Raw genomic sequence first — 21,038 nt, forward strand, 5'->3', positions numbered from 1 at the left:
AAAAAAGCAGGAAAAAACTATTCTGAATCAGAACAGGGATAAGAAAAAATCTACAGTTAAAACAGTCATGAAGCCAAAATACATAAGTGGATTAATATTTCTGTTTCTGATTTCAGTGTGAACAGCTATTATGAAAGGCATTCCACTAGTACTTCAGCCTATGTAACACAATTCATTAATCTCCACCAACAATTGTAAAGCTTTCATGGCTAATTAAAAGAAATATAGAGCTTGCTGCAGACTTGCATTCCAGAGGTACTCATTTCAAAAGAGAAATATATATATATGGAGAGAGAGAGAGAGAGAGAGAGAATTTCATATGAAGTAACATAAACAATGTGTGATTACAACTATGTTAGTGACTTTCTTGAATGCTATGTACTATATGTACTAGCAATGACATATGCCAACCCTTTGGAAAATCTGTGCGTGTTAGTGAACTTGGTTCATAACTCCTATGGAATAAATCTAGGATTAGTGAGGCACCATCAAAAAACAGCCATAAGAAAAATCTTATTTTGAGAAATGTTAAGCTTCTTGCAGAAATATTGTGAGAGATATATTAATCGTTTGGATTGCAGACTTGGACAGTTCACTGATGTTGCAAAGAAGCCTTTATTGGAAGTCTTCTAATCAAATACTCTACTTCTCTATTTTATCCGTTGATTACTTCCAGAAGTATTTTGGTTTTATTAAACTCTTAGTAGAAATGCTCTGCTTCTCTTTTTCACAGGCTCCAAGAGCAATTTATTCTGTGTATTTGACATTTATGGAAACCTTCTATGTAATATTATAGAAGTGGAACCAAAGGGCATCCACAGAAATTTAGGAGGGCTTTCTAACAATAAGAAAAGGAATGTAAAAGGGAATGACATCATTGCAGTGGAACTGTTTGAATCATCCTACAGAAAACCACCAGAGTGATAAAATCCTCTTAGTTTGCTCCTACAGAGGTCCAAAATACCCTGTTAAAAAGATGTTAGCTTTTTGTTAAGTTCGTAGGAACTTTTACCTGACCAGGGACATGTGCAAATTTTCATTTCTAAATCATCTTCAATGTCAAAAACTCAGAGCCACCTGGTTTCATTATGCTTCACTTACTTTCACAGTCTGATCCTCTGTTTGAGAGCATAACTCAGATAACAGCATACTCACATCCTGGTTGGACATCTCCCAGTATGGTCTTTCTCCGTAAGACATCACCTCCCAGAGAACAATCCCATAGCTCCACGCATCACTGGCTGATGTGAACTTCCGGTATGCAATGGCTTCTGGCGATGTCCATCGGATAGGAATCTTGCCCCCCTGGGAGCAAAATCAAATAAAAAAGTCCATTTGACTGTGATACAATGAATAGAATTTAGTACAATGGGATATTTTAAATGCATCTCTGAGATTATTATTATATAAGTGTTTAAAAAAACCAACAGCGTAAGGTGGAAAATGCTATTTCCATTTGTCATTATAGTATCTTGGACGCTATACAGAGTAAAATACATTACAGTGCAAAACCTATTGAAGCTATAGATATGTAGTATAGTATACATACTGCATGCACATACATAAGTATATATACACATATATTTACATAGAGTATAATACACAGTCAAAAATTGAAAGTTAACAATGGTTGATTTTCAGTTATAGAATGTTTGGGAAATGTTGGTGAGATAGTCTACAGAATTAAGGATGAAAAGGTTAGTACCAGGCCCTTGCTTACATCCTAGATCCCTTTGCACAGAAAAAATTGCCCACTCTAGGCAAAGCCTGCAGAGACAGTCAGAGAAAGAGAGATTTAGATGGTGGTGTTTGTGCAGGGAGGAGAGTAAAAAAAAATGCCATCTGAGAAAGTGGTTTTAAACTTTATTTTTTTTACAGTCACGATAGAAGAAAACCATTCAAGATTAAATTATTTAATCTTGAACAGAATTAAAGCTACCATTACAATTAATATTTTATTAGTTAGAGGAACCTGTCTCTGTTTATCGCCACTATTTGGTGCCATAGGTCAAATTGGTAAAATGCACACAAGCAGCCTTGGGCTGAGTTTCTGCAATCTGAGAATTAGAGGGAAAAGACAGTTTCCAGTGGTGCCAGATTTGACAGAGGGCTTGAAGACTCTGATTTGTGGGTCACACAGGGGAAAAAAAAGAAGTCCGAAAAGACAGCAGTACAAAGCTTCCTGCTTAAGGCAATCTGAAGTGAATATATTTGAATGCAGAAAATTGCGAGAATATAAAGTTGTTTCCAGTTCCAGGGATGTACAACATATAGAGAGATGTTCTCTAAAGATATTACACTAGCCTGTAGCTATTTGAGGTACCTCTGCAAACCCCTTTATATTAGATCATGCACCTAACTTCACCATAACCTGTGTGGGAAAGGAGTGCTATTACTTCCGCTATTCAGTGGAAATATTCTATTACATAACAAGAAATAAAGCATAAAGACTTTGCCTACACTTCCATAAAGTGTACCTGCACTGAGGGCAGGCATACACTTACCAATTTTAGTTCAACTAGCCTGGTTAACAACAGAAATGCGGACATGAAGCATTCATTAGAAACCTGAAGACAGCCCATGTCGGAGCCTAACCATCTGCAATTTCACAGATAAAATTGCTCAAACTCACTTAAATGTAAGAAACACAGGCACATGTTGCTCAGGCTGCAATTCAGACCTCCAAAATGTCACCAGATATGTCTTAGAAGCTTGGCAAACGTCAGAGAAAGGATATAACCTGGTATATATACTTATATATACATATATATATATTTTTTTTAATCAAACCCATCCTATTTAGCAGACTCCCTACCTTAACCAAAAGACAAACCTGCATTTCACACAAAATCGTGACCATTAGGTAAAAACTGAATTTCCACATTACTTGTGGACCAACAAATAGGACAGAGAAAATACACAGGGGTATTTCAAAACACTGTTTCATCAAAGAAGCCAGGCTACAGAGCCCAATGTCTGTCACTTTCAGACTGGGAAATCTATAATGAAACGTCCTTTAGTCACAAAAAGTATATTTTCTATTCATCATATGTTATTCATAATTCCCAGTGCTGCTGTTTAACAGTACCAAGAGCATAACAATGATTTTGTTTTTCTCATACCCTATTGAGAAACAATGCTATATGCATTTTATAAAGGTCCAGAATCCCTCAGTGAGTCCAAGGCACAGCTGAAATTGCAAAGTTCTCCTGTGTGCCAGTGTTTTAACAAAAAATCAATTTGCCCTTTAAGATGTTGGGATGACAAAGAAATCGGTGCCACTTTTTCAACCTTTTTTTCTACGTGTACAGTAGACTGAACTTTGTTTTCTTCTCCTTCAACAGGTCATGCAATAAGTACTGTGAATACTAGGGGGAAAACCAGATCCTAAACTTATAAGAACAAAACCCCACCACCAGAAATAGGAAGAGCTTCCAAGGCAAGACAACATCTACCACTCATCCCACAGGCTCAGAAGTCATTTGCAATTCTGAGCAGAGTCCAAGTGTAGCAGAAAGGCTGCACAAGCAGCAGGTCATAAAAGAGATCAACACTGATGTTTAGTTGGAGAGAAGTTTTGACTTCCTGGTCAGGTGGAGAGAACTGTTGATCCTTGCTGCTAACATGGCAGTGGGGCAACCTGCAGACAAGTCCCAAGCCTTGCCTCACCTCTGCTGATTCCTTCCCTTGTGCCTGGAGACATCAGCACTGCTGGGAAGCAAACTGTTCCACCTAAATGGACAGAAACTGAGATATAGGAAAAAGTATCCTCAGTGGACCCATGGCAATGTAAGCCAAGTTGCGCCTCATTGTCCAGCAATTGCTTTGGCTACATTTTCAAAAGAGAGATGGCAGAACATAAACTTACGATGTTCCACATAAGAAAGTCCTTGAGGCAGTGAATAGTGATGCTGTTTTTCTTACATTGGCATAATAGCTGGTTTTCTGAAACATAGAAGTATCACTTCGGAATACTCAGAATCCTATTGTCCTGAAATTTGAATTTCCGTGGGTGGCTTCAGGCTCACTTTTTCAATTTTGTGTTAAGATGTGAAAATGGAACCTTTCTTGCTGAACCGTAGAGAAATGATTGTCAGATGCCACATGGAAAAATGTGCTTGTGGCCAGAACATGAGCACTTTGTGTAAGGGCAGGAAATATCATTTTTGATAGAAGGCCTTTATAACCTTGTAGGAAGTCATTTATACAATTGGAGAAAAACATTTACACAAAGTGATGTTAATTAATCTCCAAGTATTTTAGAACTGCCTTATTGCAGGTTAAGGAAGATTATAAGCTCAATGAAACAAAGTTCTTTGGTCTGTGTTTGTTTTAGTTAAAAAAAATGTAAGTACATCAACTCCACTACAAGGAAATACATTTTTTTTTTGCTAAGTCTTAGCTGCAACTCTATACAACTCTGCAGACACACGTAGCATTACCATAAACGAGAGTAAAATAAGAAGAGTATTAAAATGTAGCTAAAAAATAAATCAACTATCACTGATCATAGTATAAAAACTGTAATTTTGCTATTCTGCTTTCCAATTTGTCATAAAAATGTCAATCTTCTCTTTGTATTTAAAAGGGGACTTTGTTGACTCATATCATGAATAATTTAAGAGCAAGAACAGCAAGCAAAGTTCTGGTAAATATTTTTTAGACACATAAGCATTTTAACACAAAAACAATTCCTCCCAAAGGACTATGTAGCACACACATTTTAGCAGATGTTCAAATATCAGTATATGTAGAAAAATCTGAAGAGTCATATCAATCTAAATGCATGATGTTCTATCACTATTACCTTTGAAAACGTTAAGGCTTACTGCGATTTAAGAAGTCTATTTGCAATTCCAAAAACATGTGGTCATTCAGCATAAGAAAATTCCTTCTCGCTTATCTCCACCGTTTTAAATACACATCTCATTTGAACATGTAGCACCTCTTCTATTTTCTTCTTTGTCAGGATTGAAGATATCTTACATTAATTATCTTTGCATAAACAAAACTGAATACTTTCTCCTAGACCACATATTCGGAACTAGAACACTAAGTTTTCCTACTTCTTTCTTTATCCATCTCTTGTTTGTTACACTCTTTCCCCAGTCTCTCTATATTTAAAATTAATATAATGATTCCTACTCTAAAAACTGCTGTAATGAAAGTGCTAAGAAACCCTACACTTGTTACACATTGTCTTGTTACACATTGTATGTCCATTAGGTTTTCATACAACTTAGTCTTCTTTATCTATATGGCCTCACTATGGGCAAATCATACCTGATGATGGGGTTACAACATTGGTGGTTAAGACAAGCTATGTCCCTCAATGGCCTGTATTGTGTCCGGTGTTAACATCTTTGTTGGTGACATGGACAGTTGGACTGAGTATTCCCTCAGCAAGTTTGCCAACGACACCAAGCTGTGTGGTGCTGGGGCCGGTCCTCTTTAATATCTTCATCGATGATCTGGACGAGGGCATCGAGTGCACCCTCAGTAAGTTCGCAGATGACACCAAGTTAGGTGCATGTGTCGATCTGCTTGAGGGTAGGAAGGCTCTGCAGGAGGATCTGGATAGGCTGCACCGATGGGCTGAGGTCAACTGCATGAAGTTCAACAAGGCCAAGTGCCGGGTCCTCCACCTGGGGTGCAATAACCCCCCTAAGCAGAGCTACAGGCTGTGAGATGAGTGGTTGGAGAGCTGCCTGGCAGAGAAGGACCTGGGAGTGATGGTGGATAGTCGGCTGAATATGAGCCAGCAGTGTGCTCAGGTGGCCAAGAAGGCCAACAGCATCCTGGCTTGCATAAGAAACAGTGTGACCAGCAGGGCTAGGGAGGTGATCGTCCCCCTGTACTCGGCTCTGGTGAGGCCGCACCTCGAGTACTGTGTTCAGTTTTGGGTCCCTTGCTACAAGAAGGACATCGAGGTGCTTGAGCGGGTGCAGAGAAGGGCAACGAAGCTGGTGAGGGGCCTGGAGAACAAGTCCTACGAGGAGCGGCTGAGGGAGCTGGGCTTGTTCAGCCTGGAGAAAAGGAGGCTCAAGGACGACCTTATCGCTCTCTACAGGTACCTCAAAGGAGGCTGTAGCGAGGTTGGGGTTGGCCTGTTCTCCCACATGCCTGGTGACAGGACGAGGGGGAATGGGCTTAAGTTGCGCCAGGGGAGTTTTAGGTTAGATGTTAGGAAGAACTTCTTTACCGAAAGGGTTGTTAGACATTGGAACAGGCTGCCCAGGGAAGTGGTGGAGTCACCAGCCCCGGAAGTCTTTGAAAGACGTTTAGATGTAGAGCTTAGGGATATGGTTTAGTGGGGACTGTTAGTGTTAGGTCAGAGGTTGGACTCGATGATCTTGAGGTCTCTTCCAACCTAGAAATGCCGTGATTCTGTGATTCTGTGCGGTCGAGCCGCTGGAGAGAAGGGATGCCATCCAGAGAGACCTGGAGAGGCCTGAGAGGTGGGCCTGTGCAAATCTCATGAAGTTCAACAAGGTCAAGTGCAAGGTCCTGCAAATGGGCTGGGGCAATCCCAAACATGAATACAGGTTGGGTGAAGAGTGGATAGAGAAAAGACCTGCGGAGAACGATTTGGGATACTGGCTGATGAAAAGTATGACATGAACCAGCAAATGTCTGCTTGCAGCCCACAAAGCCATCTTTATTCTGGGCTGCATCAAAACTAGTGTAGCTAGCAAGTTGAAGGTGATTCTCCCCCTCTACTCTGCTCTCCTGAGACCCCACCTAGACTACTATGTTCGACTCCGGTGCCTCCAACAAATGAAAGACAGACTTGTTAGAGCAGTTCCAGAGGAGGGCCGTATTTCAGATCAGAGGGCTGTAGCACCTATGAAGAAAAGCTGAGAAAGCTGGAGTTATTTAGCCTAGAGAAGAGAAGGCTCTGGGTAGACCTTATCGAGGCCTTCCAAGACTTAGGAGAGGCCTGCAGGAAAGATAGGAAGGGACTCTGTCAAGAAACGTAGTAATAGGACAAAGGTAACAGTTGTAAGCTAAAAGAGTGTAGGTTTAGATTAGATATTAGGAAGAAATTCTTCACTACAAGGTCGGTGAGTACTAGAACAGGCTGCCAAGAGATACTCTGGATGTCCCATCCATGGAAGTGTTCAAGGCCAGGTTGGATGGGGCTTTGGGCCAGTGGTCTAGCAGAACGCGTCCCTGCCCATGGCAGGGAGGGTTGGAACTTGGTGATCTTCAAGGTCACTTCCAACTCAAAGCATTCTATGATATTGCTATTCCTTATCCTCTAGTGGAAAATCTGACGCTCTAATATTATCAGCTCCTACTCTTCAAAATCAGGATTTCTGAGGAACATTCAACGGGTAAGACAAACTTGCTGAAGAAAAAACAAAATTATATTATCTATCTATCTATCTATAAATCTATCTAGGCTTATTGCCTGGGAAAAAGGTTTACTCACATTTGTTTAAAATGAGCTTATGAAGAGAAATTTACATGTGCACAAATGATTAAGTTAGTGGCAATACATTTACTGATTATTTTCTGAGGATAAATGCAAGCTGTATATATTTTTGTCATGGTCTCCCTTTAAGGATATGCTTAGCATGAGGGCAGATAAGCTGTCTGAATCTGGGAAGAAAGAAAGCCTTGGTATTAGGGATGGCTGGAGTTTGTTATTACAGTTCCAAATCCCAGGCAGCCTAGGTCACAAAGCCACTCTCAGGGTTTGAAATTAGTAAGCCAGCAGCAACTGAAGGTTTTATCTGCTCTAGATGGAGCTGTGATTCCTACAATATCTGGCTTTTCAGTGTAATTTATCTCAAGCTGATGAAGTCCCCACTTTATTTCTCGCACGCCTAGCACACTGGCACAAGGCAGCTGTTTCCAGGCCTTTGCACCCCTCCCAGTACTGTGATTTATCTCCTGTACGGGGTGACTGCCACAGGCCTCTCAGCCACAGGCCTAGAGAGAAAAGAATCAAGAAAAACAGGTTCTAACAGAAAAATTAGAACAACTTTTGCAGGAAAAGCTAAAGATAAAAGCCTCGCTTTAATTAATTACCTGAGGACTTTGGCTATTCAGGAGACACCTTACTACTGCTGAGCAAGATGGTTTCATGTGAGTGAGATGAGCCTGGCTTACCCTCATAAGCACCTGAAAATTACATGACCCTACTGCTTCATCCCTTACTAATTAATATTTTATCTTGAATCTAACTCTTTCCTTCTCAAGTGGTAAATGATAACAGAGCACTGCTTCCCTCTGACGTGCTTATCAGAGAAGAGAATTTGTCGTAGTTTTTTTTTGTTTGTTTGTTTGTTTGTTTGTTTGTTTTGGCGACATTCCTCAGCAGATTTGGTTGGCTTTACTGTGTTTGCACATTTAGAAAAAAAGGAATGAGCCACAAATAACTTCTGGCAAAAAGAAGTTGCAATAACAGGTGCAGTGCAAGGGCTTTTCTCAACAAAGCACTTCCTTTGGCACGCCAGAGAGCAGTGCCTCGCTGTGCTCTCCCTGCTCCGGCACGGTTACCTGGGGACATGGTTATCAAGGTACTTGTCACCAAAGTACAATACATCTTGAGTCATGCAGATTTAAGGCGAAGTGGGTTATGCATGCAAATATAGTAACTGGACAGCATTGTACATTGAGATGCCATGAACACCACTGATGTGCCCAAGGATGAACTTAGTCTAAGTTCATCTACTGATTACCCAAATATTATGCCTTTGAGAGAGATAATTACAGTCCTTCTACATATGTGATGGCTTAAATTTACTTCCAGTTCATACTGTATGATTAGTCCACCCACTTGTTATACAGAAATCTAAAAATAATAAGAATAGAAAAGATCAATTTGACAATGACAATTTTAATACAGCCTTGGCCTTTCAATTGAAATCGAATAGGTATGGAGAACACAGATAATTACAGTACATCCCCTCTGGCACATTTAGTCAGCCTGCCACAGACACTGGCTTCTGCTTCTGTAAGCAGGCAGACCTCAGGCTGCTGAAGGCCTTTTGTGATATGAAAGCAGTGACAGTAATTCAGGAGCTAAATTATGACCCTGCCAGGTAGAAAAGTTTTCTTACAAATCCTGATTCCCCGTATTTCATAGATACACCTGTGATCTTTGTGCTTCAGAGCTCTTGTACAATAGCATGAATATCATAGATTGTGTATTGAAAAAGGAAACATTATATCTGTTAGGCAAAACTTCAGACACAGCTTCTGAGAACAGAACAAAGTAAAATTCCACCCAGTCAATGTTTTATGAAAGCTTAAAGGGCTGACTGGGCTTTTTGGGGTATACCAATCCAGCATTGCAACTATGAATTAAAATGATGTAATCATTCCCAGGCTTTGACATTTCCAGATAGAAAGTAGGGGCAGAAGAGGAAGCTAAATACATAAAAGACTTACCTTCAGAACTATGTCTATAAATTTGCCTAGTACTTCTGACATTAAACAAAGAACTAGGATTGTGATACACCATCTTTAATGTTTGAACATTTGGAAATGTGGCTATATCATGCTTTTGTTTTTCTTTCTTCAAAGATCCTACTGATCAGTAGGGACCGTGAATTGCCCAGCTTTCTGCCAGTGGCTCACAGTGCTGTCTCACAGGGCACTTAGGGCAGTGGTCAGAGGCAGCTGAGCATCACCAGAAGGTACAACGGGAACAGCCCAGGTCTTAAACACATTTAGGACATATATCCAACTGAGGGGAAACGTGCCCTGTGGAGTGCTTTCATGCTTGTGATTACCATTTTTTTAAGCTGGGGACCAAACAAACCTCAGGGACATGCTACCTGGATGTGTGTATGACATTCACTTCAAAGGACATTAGATCAGAGAGACAAGCAGCAAAGACCCTTGTCCTTCTCTCAGAGCCAAGACGTGGCTGAGGTATATTCAGTGACTACTTTTGAAGGAAATTAAATTGCCCTAGGTTGTATTTGAAGGTTGTAATTATCTGAGCATCTCCCTGCAGCAGTTCGCATATACACCATAAATGCCAGATGGAGTTTACTGAACACAGATGAATACACTTCACAAAACAGTTTCTTTCCATTGCATTTCATTATCTAAATGTAAATAGGAAGGTAGGCTTAGAAAATAGGTGTCAGAAAGAGAAGAAGAAAAAAATTTTCAACACTGCACTTGGTCACAGGAAATTTAGATGTAACACTGGCAGAAAACAGTGACACCTTGTGCACCCTGGTTTGCTGTAGCCCACCCAGGGGTATAAGCCATTTATGTGCACTCAATTTTTATGGAAGTCCACCTCTCTTATACAGCTGTATGCTACGCAGTTTGTTGGGAAGCCAGTTTTTGTGTCTATACAACTTTTTTCATTCAGGTTAACTACAACTCAAAGGTATCCTCAGCTCTTAATGTGAGTACACAAAATGCAGTTACGAAATTACAGATCAGTTTGCATGCCTGGATGAATTTTGGAATGTGAAAATTCACCATTCAAGTCTGACAAAGGCATGTGTCACAAGGTTAAGTTGTGTTGGGGGTGGGAGGAGAAATACAGAGTCCTAACTCATGAAGATACTAACAGAAATTGCATGTGTATGAAGCAAGAGCTTCATGCTGTGGCTGGTGCTAGAGATTGATTGTATCCAATTTTGGGCATTGCACTTAAGGAAAATGTAAACATGCAAAGAGTCTGAACAAGACCAGCAAGAACAGTCAAGTTTGGAAAAATGCTTAGAGAAGAAAAGATTGGAGGGATGTGTGTGAAGAGCATGTCAATCTCCATGCATGTGAGTGGCTGCTTTAAAGAGGGGATTGATCACTGGCCTATGAGCAAGCATATATTCTGCGGGAGGAAGGTTAAATATTAGATTACATGTATAGTGTACCTGAAACTGTTTAGCTTGGAAACACTAACACCCATTATTTTCACAGGAGGTTTTTAAGAAGAGGTCAGGTGAATATATCTGACAAGGCAACAGACCTCTGTGGTTGAACTATAGGTGATTTTCTCTTAAGGAACTCCTCTGTTGTATTAATATTTAACTATGGATGTTGCACCTGTATACTGAGCATGAAAGCTGCTTTCTCCTACCTAAAGTCTCTTCATATTAATCATGTGAGATCTCTGTGGACACTTATTTAAAGCAGTATACATTGTCTGCTTCTAACAACATGCTAAAGCTCATCAAAAATCCAAGAAAGCACAGAAAGGTCAAGTAAAGAACAATGTCATCATATCTGGTAAATTATGAAGATATGATTGATAAATATACATAAACATGAATATATATGTACATATATGTATGGATACATGTGTTAAACCAGAGTTTCTTAACTTGTTTTTCACTTTTTCACATACTATTTTATTTCAGTCATGAAGAGGATAGCGTGCACACTACCACAATAATTGATTGCTCCTGTCTGAGATCAGGAATGAAGGAAACCCTAGAAAACCCATATTAAGATTCTGCTGATACATTCTACTCTAATCTGGTTGGTACAGTGAAGAAGAGACTATTACTAAGCTTCAGTACAAATTACACTCAAGTAAGATACTGCATATTAATGACACTTTTCCTAAAGTTAATAAAATCCACTTGCAATAACACTAAGTGAACAACTGGGCATAATCCCAGTGTAATATCGAGATACATGAAGCTAAATGTATGCCTTCAAGGTCTTCACAACAAAACAGAAGTGTTATTCAACTGAGAACAAGAGGTGCAACAAAGCTGTGCTTAGAAGACAATGTGTTTTTTTTCTAAGGCTCCTGGCTAAGCAAATAGAGTAGCTTACAGGTAGCTTTTCAGTCAGGATGAAATCCAGAAAAAAAAAAGAAGCAAGCTACTCTATGGGGTAGCCAAAAATAAGAAAGCACAGGAAGTTTAATTATATTGTTAAGGAAAACTTCTTTTCTTGTTTTACTCAAGATTTTGCTCAGTTAGAGGTACAAGCACAAGTATGACTGATGCACCCTTCATAGAAGAGTGATCTCAGTATGTTCCAATCAAAACATACATCCCATCATACTAGAAGATATAAAATCATAAAGTTTTTTTTTTTTTTTTTTTTTTTTTTTTTTTTTTTCCCTGAGTGGGATTTTTTTAAAAACTGTGTAGTAGTCAAATCACCAGTGTGACAAAATCTGCACACATCAAGTCTTACATCACTGTGTACTGTTGTGGTATTCTTTCCTTGACACACTCAGCAGAATGAAACCGAGCCATAAATTTTGCACACTGTAAGAAAATTAATCTATCAACACAAACTGTGTTTTTTGCCTTCCAACTTCCCTGAGACATGACTACAAATACAGCTATGATATGTTTGATGCTATGCTATGTTTGATGCTATGATATGTTTTATGCTATGATATGTCTGGCCAAGCAAGACGGGATAGCCTCTGCAACACAGAGTATAAACCTGAGGGACTCCCTCAGCTTTCAGACTAACTTTGCCACAACAAAAACCAATAATTTTAAAAGGATAAACACAGAAACTCACCCTTGTTGTGTACGCAGCTTCGGGGTCATCTTCCAGCACACGAGAAAGACCAAAATCGGAGACTTTGCACACCAAGTTGCTATTGATGAGGATATTACGAGCAGCTAGATCTCGATGGACGTAACCCATATCTGACAAATATTTCATGCCAGATGCGATCCCCCGAAGCATGCCTACTAGTTGAATGACTGTGAACTGGGCATCATGTTTCTGGAAAACATTTGAAATGTCATTTCAGAGATCGTTTGTGATCCTTCTTGCACAGGATTTTTGATAAGACCTCAGAAATTCCTTGGGTGAAGAGCTCAAGTCAGGGATCAAGAGTTCAATACCACACATGGAACTACTTTGATCTGTAGAGAATAATCTCCCCATCAGCTGAGGGTAAAGGGACAGATTTTCAATTCAGATAAAAATTCAGTTTTCCTGTTCTTGCTCTCATCAGAATTTTAATTTCCTAGATGGGACTTGTATATAAGTGGCACATAAATCTCAGTTGCGTGTGCCTCTGAGACTGGAACGTCAGGACATTAGGGAAACAGATGTCCGGTTTCTCTTAAAGGCCATAGGAACTGGTAGTGAAAATCCCAGCCTTATCCAATGGCCTAATGAAAATTTTCTATTACTTTTTTCTTTCTTTCTTTCTTTTTTTTTTTCCCCAATAGTAACAAATGCAGTTTTGATTCATTGGTTTTCAAACACCCCTCAAATTTCAACTCATTCCTCAAGATTTTCCTCAACTTCATGAACACAAAATTACTTAAGCACAATATGACTTAGCCTAAAAACCAACAGATGCACAGATTCCTAATTGTATACTTCTAGACATATGTTTTAAATCTTCTAGCTCTTACTAACACTGTTTGTTAACACTAAGCATTGGTATTGATATATGGATACACAGACAACAAGACAACAGTATGACCTACAACAGCTCTCAAATGAATCCTCCATTGCCATAAATGTATCATCATGGGCAGCTCTCCAGCTCTTCCTGCTGCTTCTTCCAGAATTTTATTAAATACATCAGAGTTGGCTCTGCCATGTAGGGTGAGCTCACACGAATCAGCCTGCAAGACTGATTGCATTCATTTCATTTCTGATTAATATACTTAAGGGCAATGTTAGCACTGTAAACATTAGATAAATATATTGCACAGAGGATGCTTAAAGATCCTCTCAGAATTCTCTTTAATGAAGAAATTTATTATTATTAAAGACTCTTAGCAATTCTCTGCTATGAAGCTGTCTTAACTAGAGCCAACACAAGAGGGTCTATGTAGGCCCTGGAAAAGATTTAGTTCGGAATCACAAGGTTTGTAACCATGAAAGGAATGAGATCCTCAGATAGCCTTTCAATGGCAGTGGGGAAGGCAAACTAACTAGTTTTAAGAGGCATTTATAAAGTGGGTTACATAGCCTGTGTTGCCTATGATATTAATGACTCACAAGGTTCTTAATCTATATTTCCATGCAACAACAGTAAAAGAAAAAAAAAAAATCACACTCAAATGACCAAACAAGCTGAACAACCGGTTTCTACAGTCAGAAATTATTCTCCTGTCCTCAGAACTTTCTTCAAGGATTTCTAGCCTAAACAAAATATATATCGTTCAGTATAGGTATATTTCATTCAGATACACTGACACATTATTTATATGTATTTTACATGCTTCAGTGGACTTCATAACATATACAGTACATACTGAAACTAAGGTTGACAATATGTCCCCTTTTGGGGTTAAACGTCTAGTTCAGTGTTATGAATTTGGGGGATAATGTCATTCAACCGTGGCAGAACCAAAGCAGTATCCCAGCGACAGCTGAGTTTGCCCTAACAAATTAAAATTAAACTAGTGTTTCCCCTCAGAAGGGATTTCATTTCTGCTACACTTCGTGTTTTGCCACAAGTAAATCTTGGTGACACAGGGAGCGTTCAAATTTTTTTAGGCTCGCTACCAACTTCGACAGAAAACAAAGATAAATCAACAACAGTATCAGTATGCCTAAGGTTGTGGAAAGAAAACACGCTAATAAAGCTTGCTATCAAAACATTTCAAACACCCCCATGTAAGGGCTTATTCCCTAAACTGTTCACATTTAGGGAAATGGCCCTTGGTTCACTATTACTGGTTTACCAATAACATTTCCACAAATCCGTTTGCTTTGGAAATCACTTGTAAGACGTACGGGCTGCCAATCAAAATGCGCAATGGCATTACAGTGGTAGTTCTGCCCTAAGAAAAATAATCTTAATTTTAGTGTGCCAGATTTATTTTAATAGAAATGATATATTAATAAAACAAACAAAATCTAGTTAATTTTGGAATAATAATGACAGCAGTCAAAATGCAACAGCAGATCCTTGCCTAGCTTTCTGAGCAGATCACAATGCACACAAAACCCAGTTGAAATAATGAAATACCAAGCAATAAAAGCTCATGATACGTCAGAGCAAAGTGGCTCCACATTCATAACAAGTTCAGAACAAGAGATGGTCATGCCCCATGTAGTTATCTATTGCGCTTACCCGCAGAAAGCTGTCCAAGGAACCATTTTCCATATATTCAGTAACAATCATAACTGGTTTACCTGCAAAAACATTACAGTGGTCAGGTATTTCAAATGAACACGTGAATACAGCAAAAGAGGTATTTCAGAAACATGTCCAAATTTACCAAATACCAAGAATAATTTTACCTTTAAAATAGAAAGCAAAAAGATACATGTGCAAAAATCGCTGTGCCCACAATGTAATGGTGATTGCACTGAAAAAAACAAAACAAAACAAAACAAAACAAAACAAAACAAAACAGAAGTGCTTCAGCATAAGCTGATACTATTTTTAGCAGGTGAAGCAACCTGCACTTTCAGTGCACTGTGCCTGATCCAGTAGTTGTGCAGAATGGTTGCATTTATGCAACGAAGCAAGTGTATTCTGCCAAGCACTTACCCAATGCTTCTTCCAGAAGGGAACTGGGCACAGGCTATGGAAGAGCCACAGCTTCTCTCCACAGGTGCCTTGGTCTGCACAATGGAGGGACAAGGGCTCTACCCCTGGGGCACAGTCAACACGTTCCCCAGATTATGAGGTACCTGAGAGCAGCAACACGCTCCCTAATGTAGCAGCCCTGTGTCTCTGAAAAGCCTCTCATATCTGAAAACTCATCTGGAGAGACTCAGATCAGTTTGTGGAACTGCTTTGTTTACCCTAAGTTATCTTGTAACATGCCCAAGGTTTTATATACAACTCTGACATGCTGGAGAGAAATGAACACAAAATTAATGTGATTATGGTGAAGTTTCCACACAAAGGTCATTGCCCTGCTAATATTTTATTCATTATGTGGATTTTACTATTTCATAATATTTTCTAAAGCTTTGATTATTTTCTCTTTGTGGTAGAAAGGTGGGTAGGAGCATGAAGTTATTTAAGGAGATGAATTATTATTTCACATATAATACAGGAAGACTTCTGACCATAAAAGCATGACGAAGGCCTGCATATTGTACAGTTGGTGATACTTAGCTTCAAAAATTGAACAGCATGAGACTTGAAGAAGTACTGGGTATAATTAAAAGCAAGAAAGCCATGAGAAAAGCAAATGGTAACAACACCTTTTTCCCCACCACACACCCAAAAATACAACTTTCACCAAACAGAAATTCTTAAGAAAAACATTCACTTCAAAGAATTTGAAATTTATTTCAAGAACTTTTAGAAGAAAATCCCTTGTCCTCTTCGCATAGGTTAAGGGTTGAAATACTTTTCTTCTGCTCTGCAACTGACGCACTATACTGTGGGAGACATACTACTGGATAACACACTGTCATCCATTAAGTAGTGGGAACAAACTCTTTATTCAAAGCATTGATATCAAGTTATATAAGATATGGTACAGATAAAAGAGCTAACAATGTACAATCTAAAAGAAATTCTGTTGCTTGCTGTAAACAAGAAATATGCAGTGCAAGAAGTACCTTATGGCGTGCATGTAACATTAGCCCCAAAGCATTTCTGGTAATGCATAGAAAGTGCTGCTGGACCTTTAAGGTATAGGACAGTGCTCTGCTGGGGCTATCCAAAACTTTCCATAATAAATCCATATACTTAGAAAACAGGAGACAGTTGCCTGGTTTCTGTATAAACTCAATTTTATGACACATCAGAAGACTCAAATTAGAGTAAGAAGATCCGTCTTTCAAATTCTTAGGAGAGCATCTTCCTGACTTGCTCACTCATACTAAGAAAGCCCTAAGTGCAGGGTTTTGCTCGCATCCAGTTGGAAATGTGTCCATAATAAGAAGCATATGCTCTGAAGCAACATTGTGCACTTTTAAAAGCACACTCTGCATTCATTTATCAAAGCACAGCCGTTCATACACGATAACAACTTGTGTCAACAGTGTTGCTGAAATTTATTACACTAACAGGCTACAAATTGCTGTAAATTATTAGTAAACTAAGCAGAACATGTGTGCTGGTTATTAGGACTACTGCCTACTGAGTGCCTGGGAGACCAGCATAGCAGGAAAACTCAGAACCGAAATCAAACTGTAGTTGTATCTGGTGAGTGCCCCTCTCTCTTACTGCCAGCATGTCGTCAGGCAAATCACAGCCACTACAGCTGCAGAACTTCTCATACCAAGCAGTCCTGCTACAGGAATCGTGGCCATTGCATCTACTACGAGTTGCTTCTGAAGAGGTGCTTAGTATGAGAAGTGAGTTCACTGTTAAGGGCCACCTGTCAAAGGAGTTTAGTTAATGAAGAAAAGGTCACATTGCCTGCTTATCTGTATTGGGGGTGATCCAGCAAATGCTTTGCAGATTTTCTCTTAAGTTTGTATATAAACCAACACTTCTGAGTGTGATTTAATAGCCACCATGAAGGATACAAACACTTGATAATTTGTTATTACAATATACTGGTCTAGTTTAAAAAAATATAATAATAATAATAATAATTAAAACAAACAAACGAACAAACAAAAAAAAAGAAACAGCAAAACACAAAGAACAAAACCCACTTTCTTACCCTTCTATCACCTTAGTAAATGTTAGAGAAAAATTGATGATTATTGTTGCTTGCATTTATGCCATATGATTTTACCCAGAAAGTACTTCCAGAAGAGTTTTCTCAAGTCCCATATTGCTATTCCAGCTATCTGGAGAGGGGGATGAATCCCTGATGCTTATATTGACTTCAGCTGGGAATACTCAGATCTTGCTCTCTCATACTTGAAGGTGATAGACAGCTAGCACTCCCAAACACCCCTGAGACAGATAGCAAATATGCTGTGAGTACAGCCGAGGGGCAAACTTACTAATATTCTCCTATACAAGAATATATGAATACAGAATTAGCAATGCACATTTAAAAGCAGTGCAAAGAATCCTGAATGCAGAGCAGTAAATCATTTCTGAAGTGCCTCAGAAACAGAAAATGTAACAAAACAGATTTTAGCTCTGCTGTGTAGACTGACATTGGTGTTTCAAGAAATTCATGGATTGTAAATATAATTCTGACTGTACAAAGTGTGTGTCATTAGAAAACAGGAGATAACTTGAATTTATACAGGCAAATCTGGCAGCTCTTTCCCAATGGGAACTGTGAGGCATAAGTTGAATAATAATTTTTTAAATCTAAATCAGCAAAACAGTCTTGCATGAATAACACCTAAAGAAAACATTATAATTGTAACTGTTTCTTCATAACATATAGGGTTTTACTGCACTTTCATTAATTATTATTAAACATATATGTGTATATATATTTCTTTTACTTTGTTGCACTAAGCTGTGAAATTCTTTTGTGCCTTTTTTGTTTGTGAAATCTTGAACCACCCAATTTTAAAAAACAAGATTCTTTAGAAACAACAGAACCATCTACTTAAAAACAAACTGGGGTATACTCTAGTAAAACTGAAAGTGTCCTCAGCACACTCCAAGGAGCTCTTCATTCTAAAGAGCTGTTTTAACAGCAGTCCTCTGGGATGAACTAGAAAACGTGCTACGCACTTATTCTGCTCCCCTGAAGAATTTCAGGGCACTCCTGAATCTTTTTCATTTTTCAATTTTTTTTAAGAATAACTCATATAAAGTTTTAATCTCCTACTTAACAATTACTACAGGACTTTGATCATTGAATATATTGCCTTGTGCTGCAATGGAAACAATGCAGATGAAGTCTCTGAATTTAGGTCTTTCAGAACAAGCTTAGATGTCATGCCTCTTTTCTAGTACCAACTATTTCTGTCTTTGTATCCCAAGATAGAGGCCAACCAGCAGCACAAGCAATGAGAGCCAGAACTCTCCTAAAGAAGGCAGCATCACAAGCAGGAGATCCCACCAGCTGCTTGTAAGATGAAGGGCATGTGGCTCTTGGCAGCTGGATGGAAGAGGCAACTGCAGCTGTCACAGGAGAGCTTCCAAGAGCTTTAAGACCAACACCAGCATTCAGGAATGCCTGTTACGACATGCTGTTATCTTATATAAAGTGGAGCTGGAGATGGTTCTTCAAATAGATTACCTTCCTGGACAAGTAATCTAAGTGTGGATAGTTTTCAATTACCATTTTGTCTCAGAAGAAACTGAGTTGTTATCATAAACATTGACAATATGCTTTAAAAACAAAGTAAAACATCCACAACCCAAAGGCAGATTTATAAAATGCCCATTAGCAAAAATATAAATATTAAAAAAGAAATAAGATTAATTTTATTACCGATAGCTTAAGTCTCCAAGATGTTTTAGGATTTTTACTGAGGTATTATTCTGGAGGACCCATGCTGTTAGATACAGAATATCACACAGAATATTTTTCCTGCATGAAAACCATGTAGGAAAAATGTTACTTACATACTAGCATTTGTTCTGGTAGCCAGGTAGACTGCTCATTAATTTGTGCTGATTATAAAGTCTAATGATTTAGTTGAAAGCAGGACATATTGCTTCATTGCAATTAGGGAACCTTAGGACATCAGACTCCAGAACTCCTAACAGATTATCAGCAAGTGCCTCTTGGCCACTTTGTAGCAATTTATAGCTCCAGAGTATTAAATTGGTTCCTAAAATCTGCCAGTTCATTAGTTAGCTGCAATGTTCTTCAGAAATGCTCCTTTTTCTCCACATTATCTATATAATTTTCAAGCAGAGTATCTTTATTCCCCATTTTTCCTTATCTCATTAACCCAGGGTGCTGTTTTTAAGTCCTCAGCATCCTGAGAGCAGCAAGGCAGAGAAGGTCCTGCAGTTTCACTGCAGGCAATTGCCTCTGATACCTCTCTTTATTGGATCCATCAGCATGAGCTTCCACACGGGTAATTTTTTTCTCTGCTTTTGAGGAAATACAATACACATTGCAAAAGTCAAGCTATGTGTTTCTTTTGTTATCTCTTTTGAAGGATATTTGGTACACATTATCAAGTTTAGGACAAATGTCTCTGGAAGGATTTGCAGAGCATAAACACTGATGATTCACTCTTTTCCTCTCTTTTGCTCTTTCTCAAAAGATCAGAGGAAATAGTATAGATTGGAAGGGACCTTGGAAGGCCATCTTGTGACACTTCCCATACTAAACGGATGCCCCCCTCAAATCTTACTTTTAGTGACAACGCCCTCCAGTCGAATGATGTTAGGGTGGTCAAATTGTCCCATGATGCTTGCTTCTCCCAGGAAATCCCTCCTCTGTTTTTCTGTGTAGCCAACTTTCAGGGTTTTGATAGCCACTGAAATTTCCTTTTTAGAAGGCAGCTTTAAGCGCCCACTGCACACTTCTCCAAATTCCCCTAGGGGAAAAAAAAAAAAAAAAAAAAGTGGAAAAAAAGACAAAATATTAAATGCAGTTACTTCAAGAGAGTTTAAGAAAGAAGGTACAATGTTCAGCCGAAGTCCCTGAAGTGCTATGTCTACTGAAAAACCACAGACCTGAGCTCAGAGGAGGCCTCCAGACCACTCACTACTTAACATTTCCCAGCTTCTTTTCTCTGGCTGTTACACTGGACAATGTCACTCATTTACACCGCATATTTAGATGACTGCAGAGCAGAGGAATGCATTAATGTCACCAGAAAATTCCTATTTTTTTTTCCAGTTGATGCACTTTGAGACAATAATAGGAGGTCAAACCGCTTAACAGAAAGTATCAGAATAGTTGTGCATCTTTGCAAACATTATATTAATTTTTACCAGAGACAGTTCAGTTCCCAATTATTTTTATTTCAGTTAAAATAGCAAGATAATTTATAAGGAATAAATTTGTCTACATAAACGCCTGATGGTAAAAGCAAGCCATACAGATTTCCTTTGTTCCACCATTATTCAGATGGATCTGTGTTAATATACACTCTCACTATGGGTCTATAGGACATGACAGTCCACCATGAATAATTGTGCCCACTGTGAATTGCATGAGATCCTTAAATAGAAAATGGCAGAGATTACCAAATGCCTACTTGTATACAATGTGGTTTATCCTTTGCTATGCAACAGTGAAGAGGAGACAAAACTTATCCTAGCATTCAAATGAGCATGTATAAAGCATGTTAACAGATTGCTGGAAGAAAAC

The 21,038-nt window shown here is 38.8% G+C and overlaps 1 protein-coding gene across 4 annotated transcripts in view; it reads right to left on the bottom strand.

Moving 5' to 3' along the window:
* The window catches only part of EPHA3 (EPH receptor A3), a 237,752-nt gene that overhangs the window by 20,275 nt on the left and 196,439 nt on the right, over positions 1–21,038 (bottom strand). For all 4 annotated transcript variants that reach the window (XM_084511168.1, XM_084511166.1, XM_084511165.1 and 1 more), the window contains 4 exons: positions 20,074–20,259; positions 15,002–15,063; positions 12,472–12,681; positions 1,156–1,305 (listed from right to left, as the gene is read on the bottom strand). In XM_084511168.1, coding sequence (XP_084367294.1) covers positions 1,156–1,305; positions 12,472–12,681; positions 15,002–15,063; positions 20,074–20,259 — 608 coding nt within the window. The remainder of the gene's footprint in view (positions 1–1,155; positions 1,306–12,471; positions 12,682–15,001; positions 15,064–20,073; positions 20,260–21,038) is intronic.

The sequence above is a fragment of the Aythya ferina genome (assembly GCF_964211825.1).
Source record: "Aythya ferina genome assembly, chromosome: 1".
Lineage (NCBI taxonomy): Eukaryota > Metazoa > Chordata > Aves > Anseriformes > Anatidae > Aythya > Aythya ferina.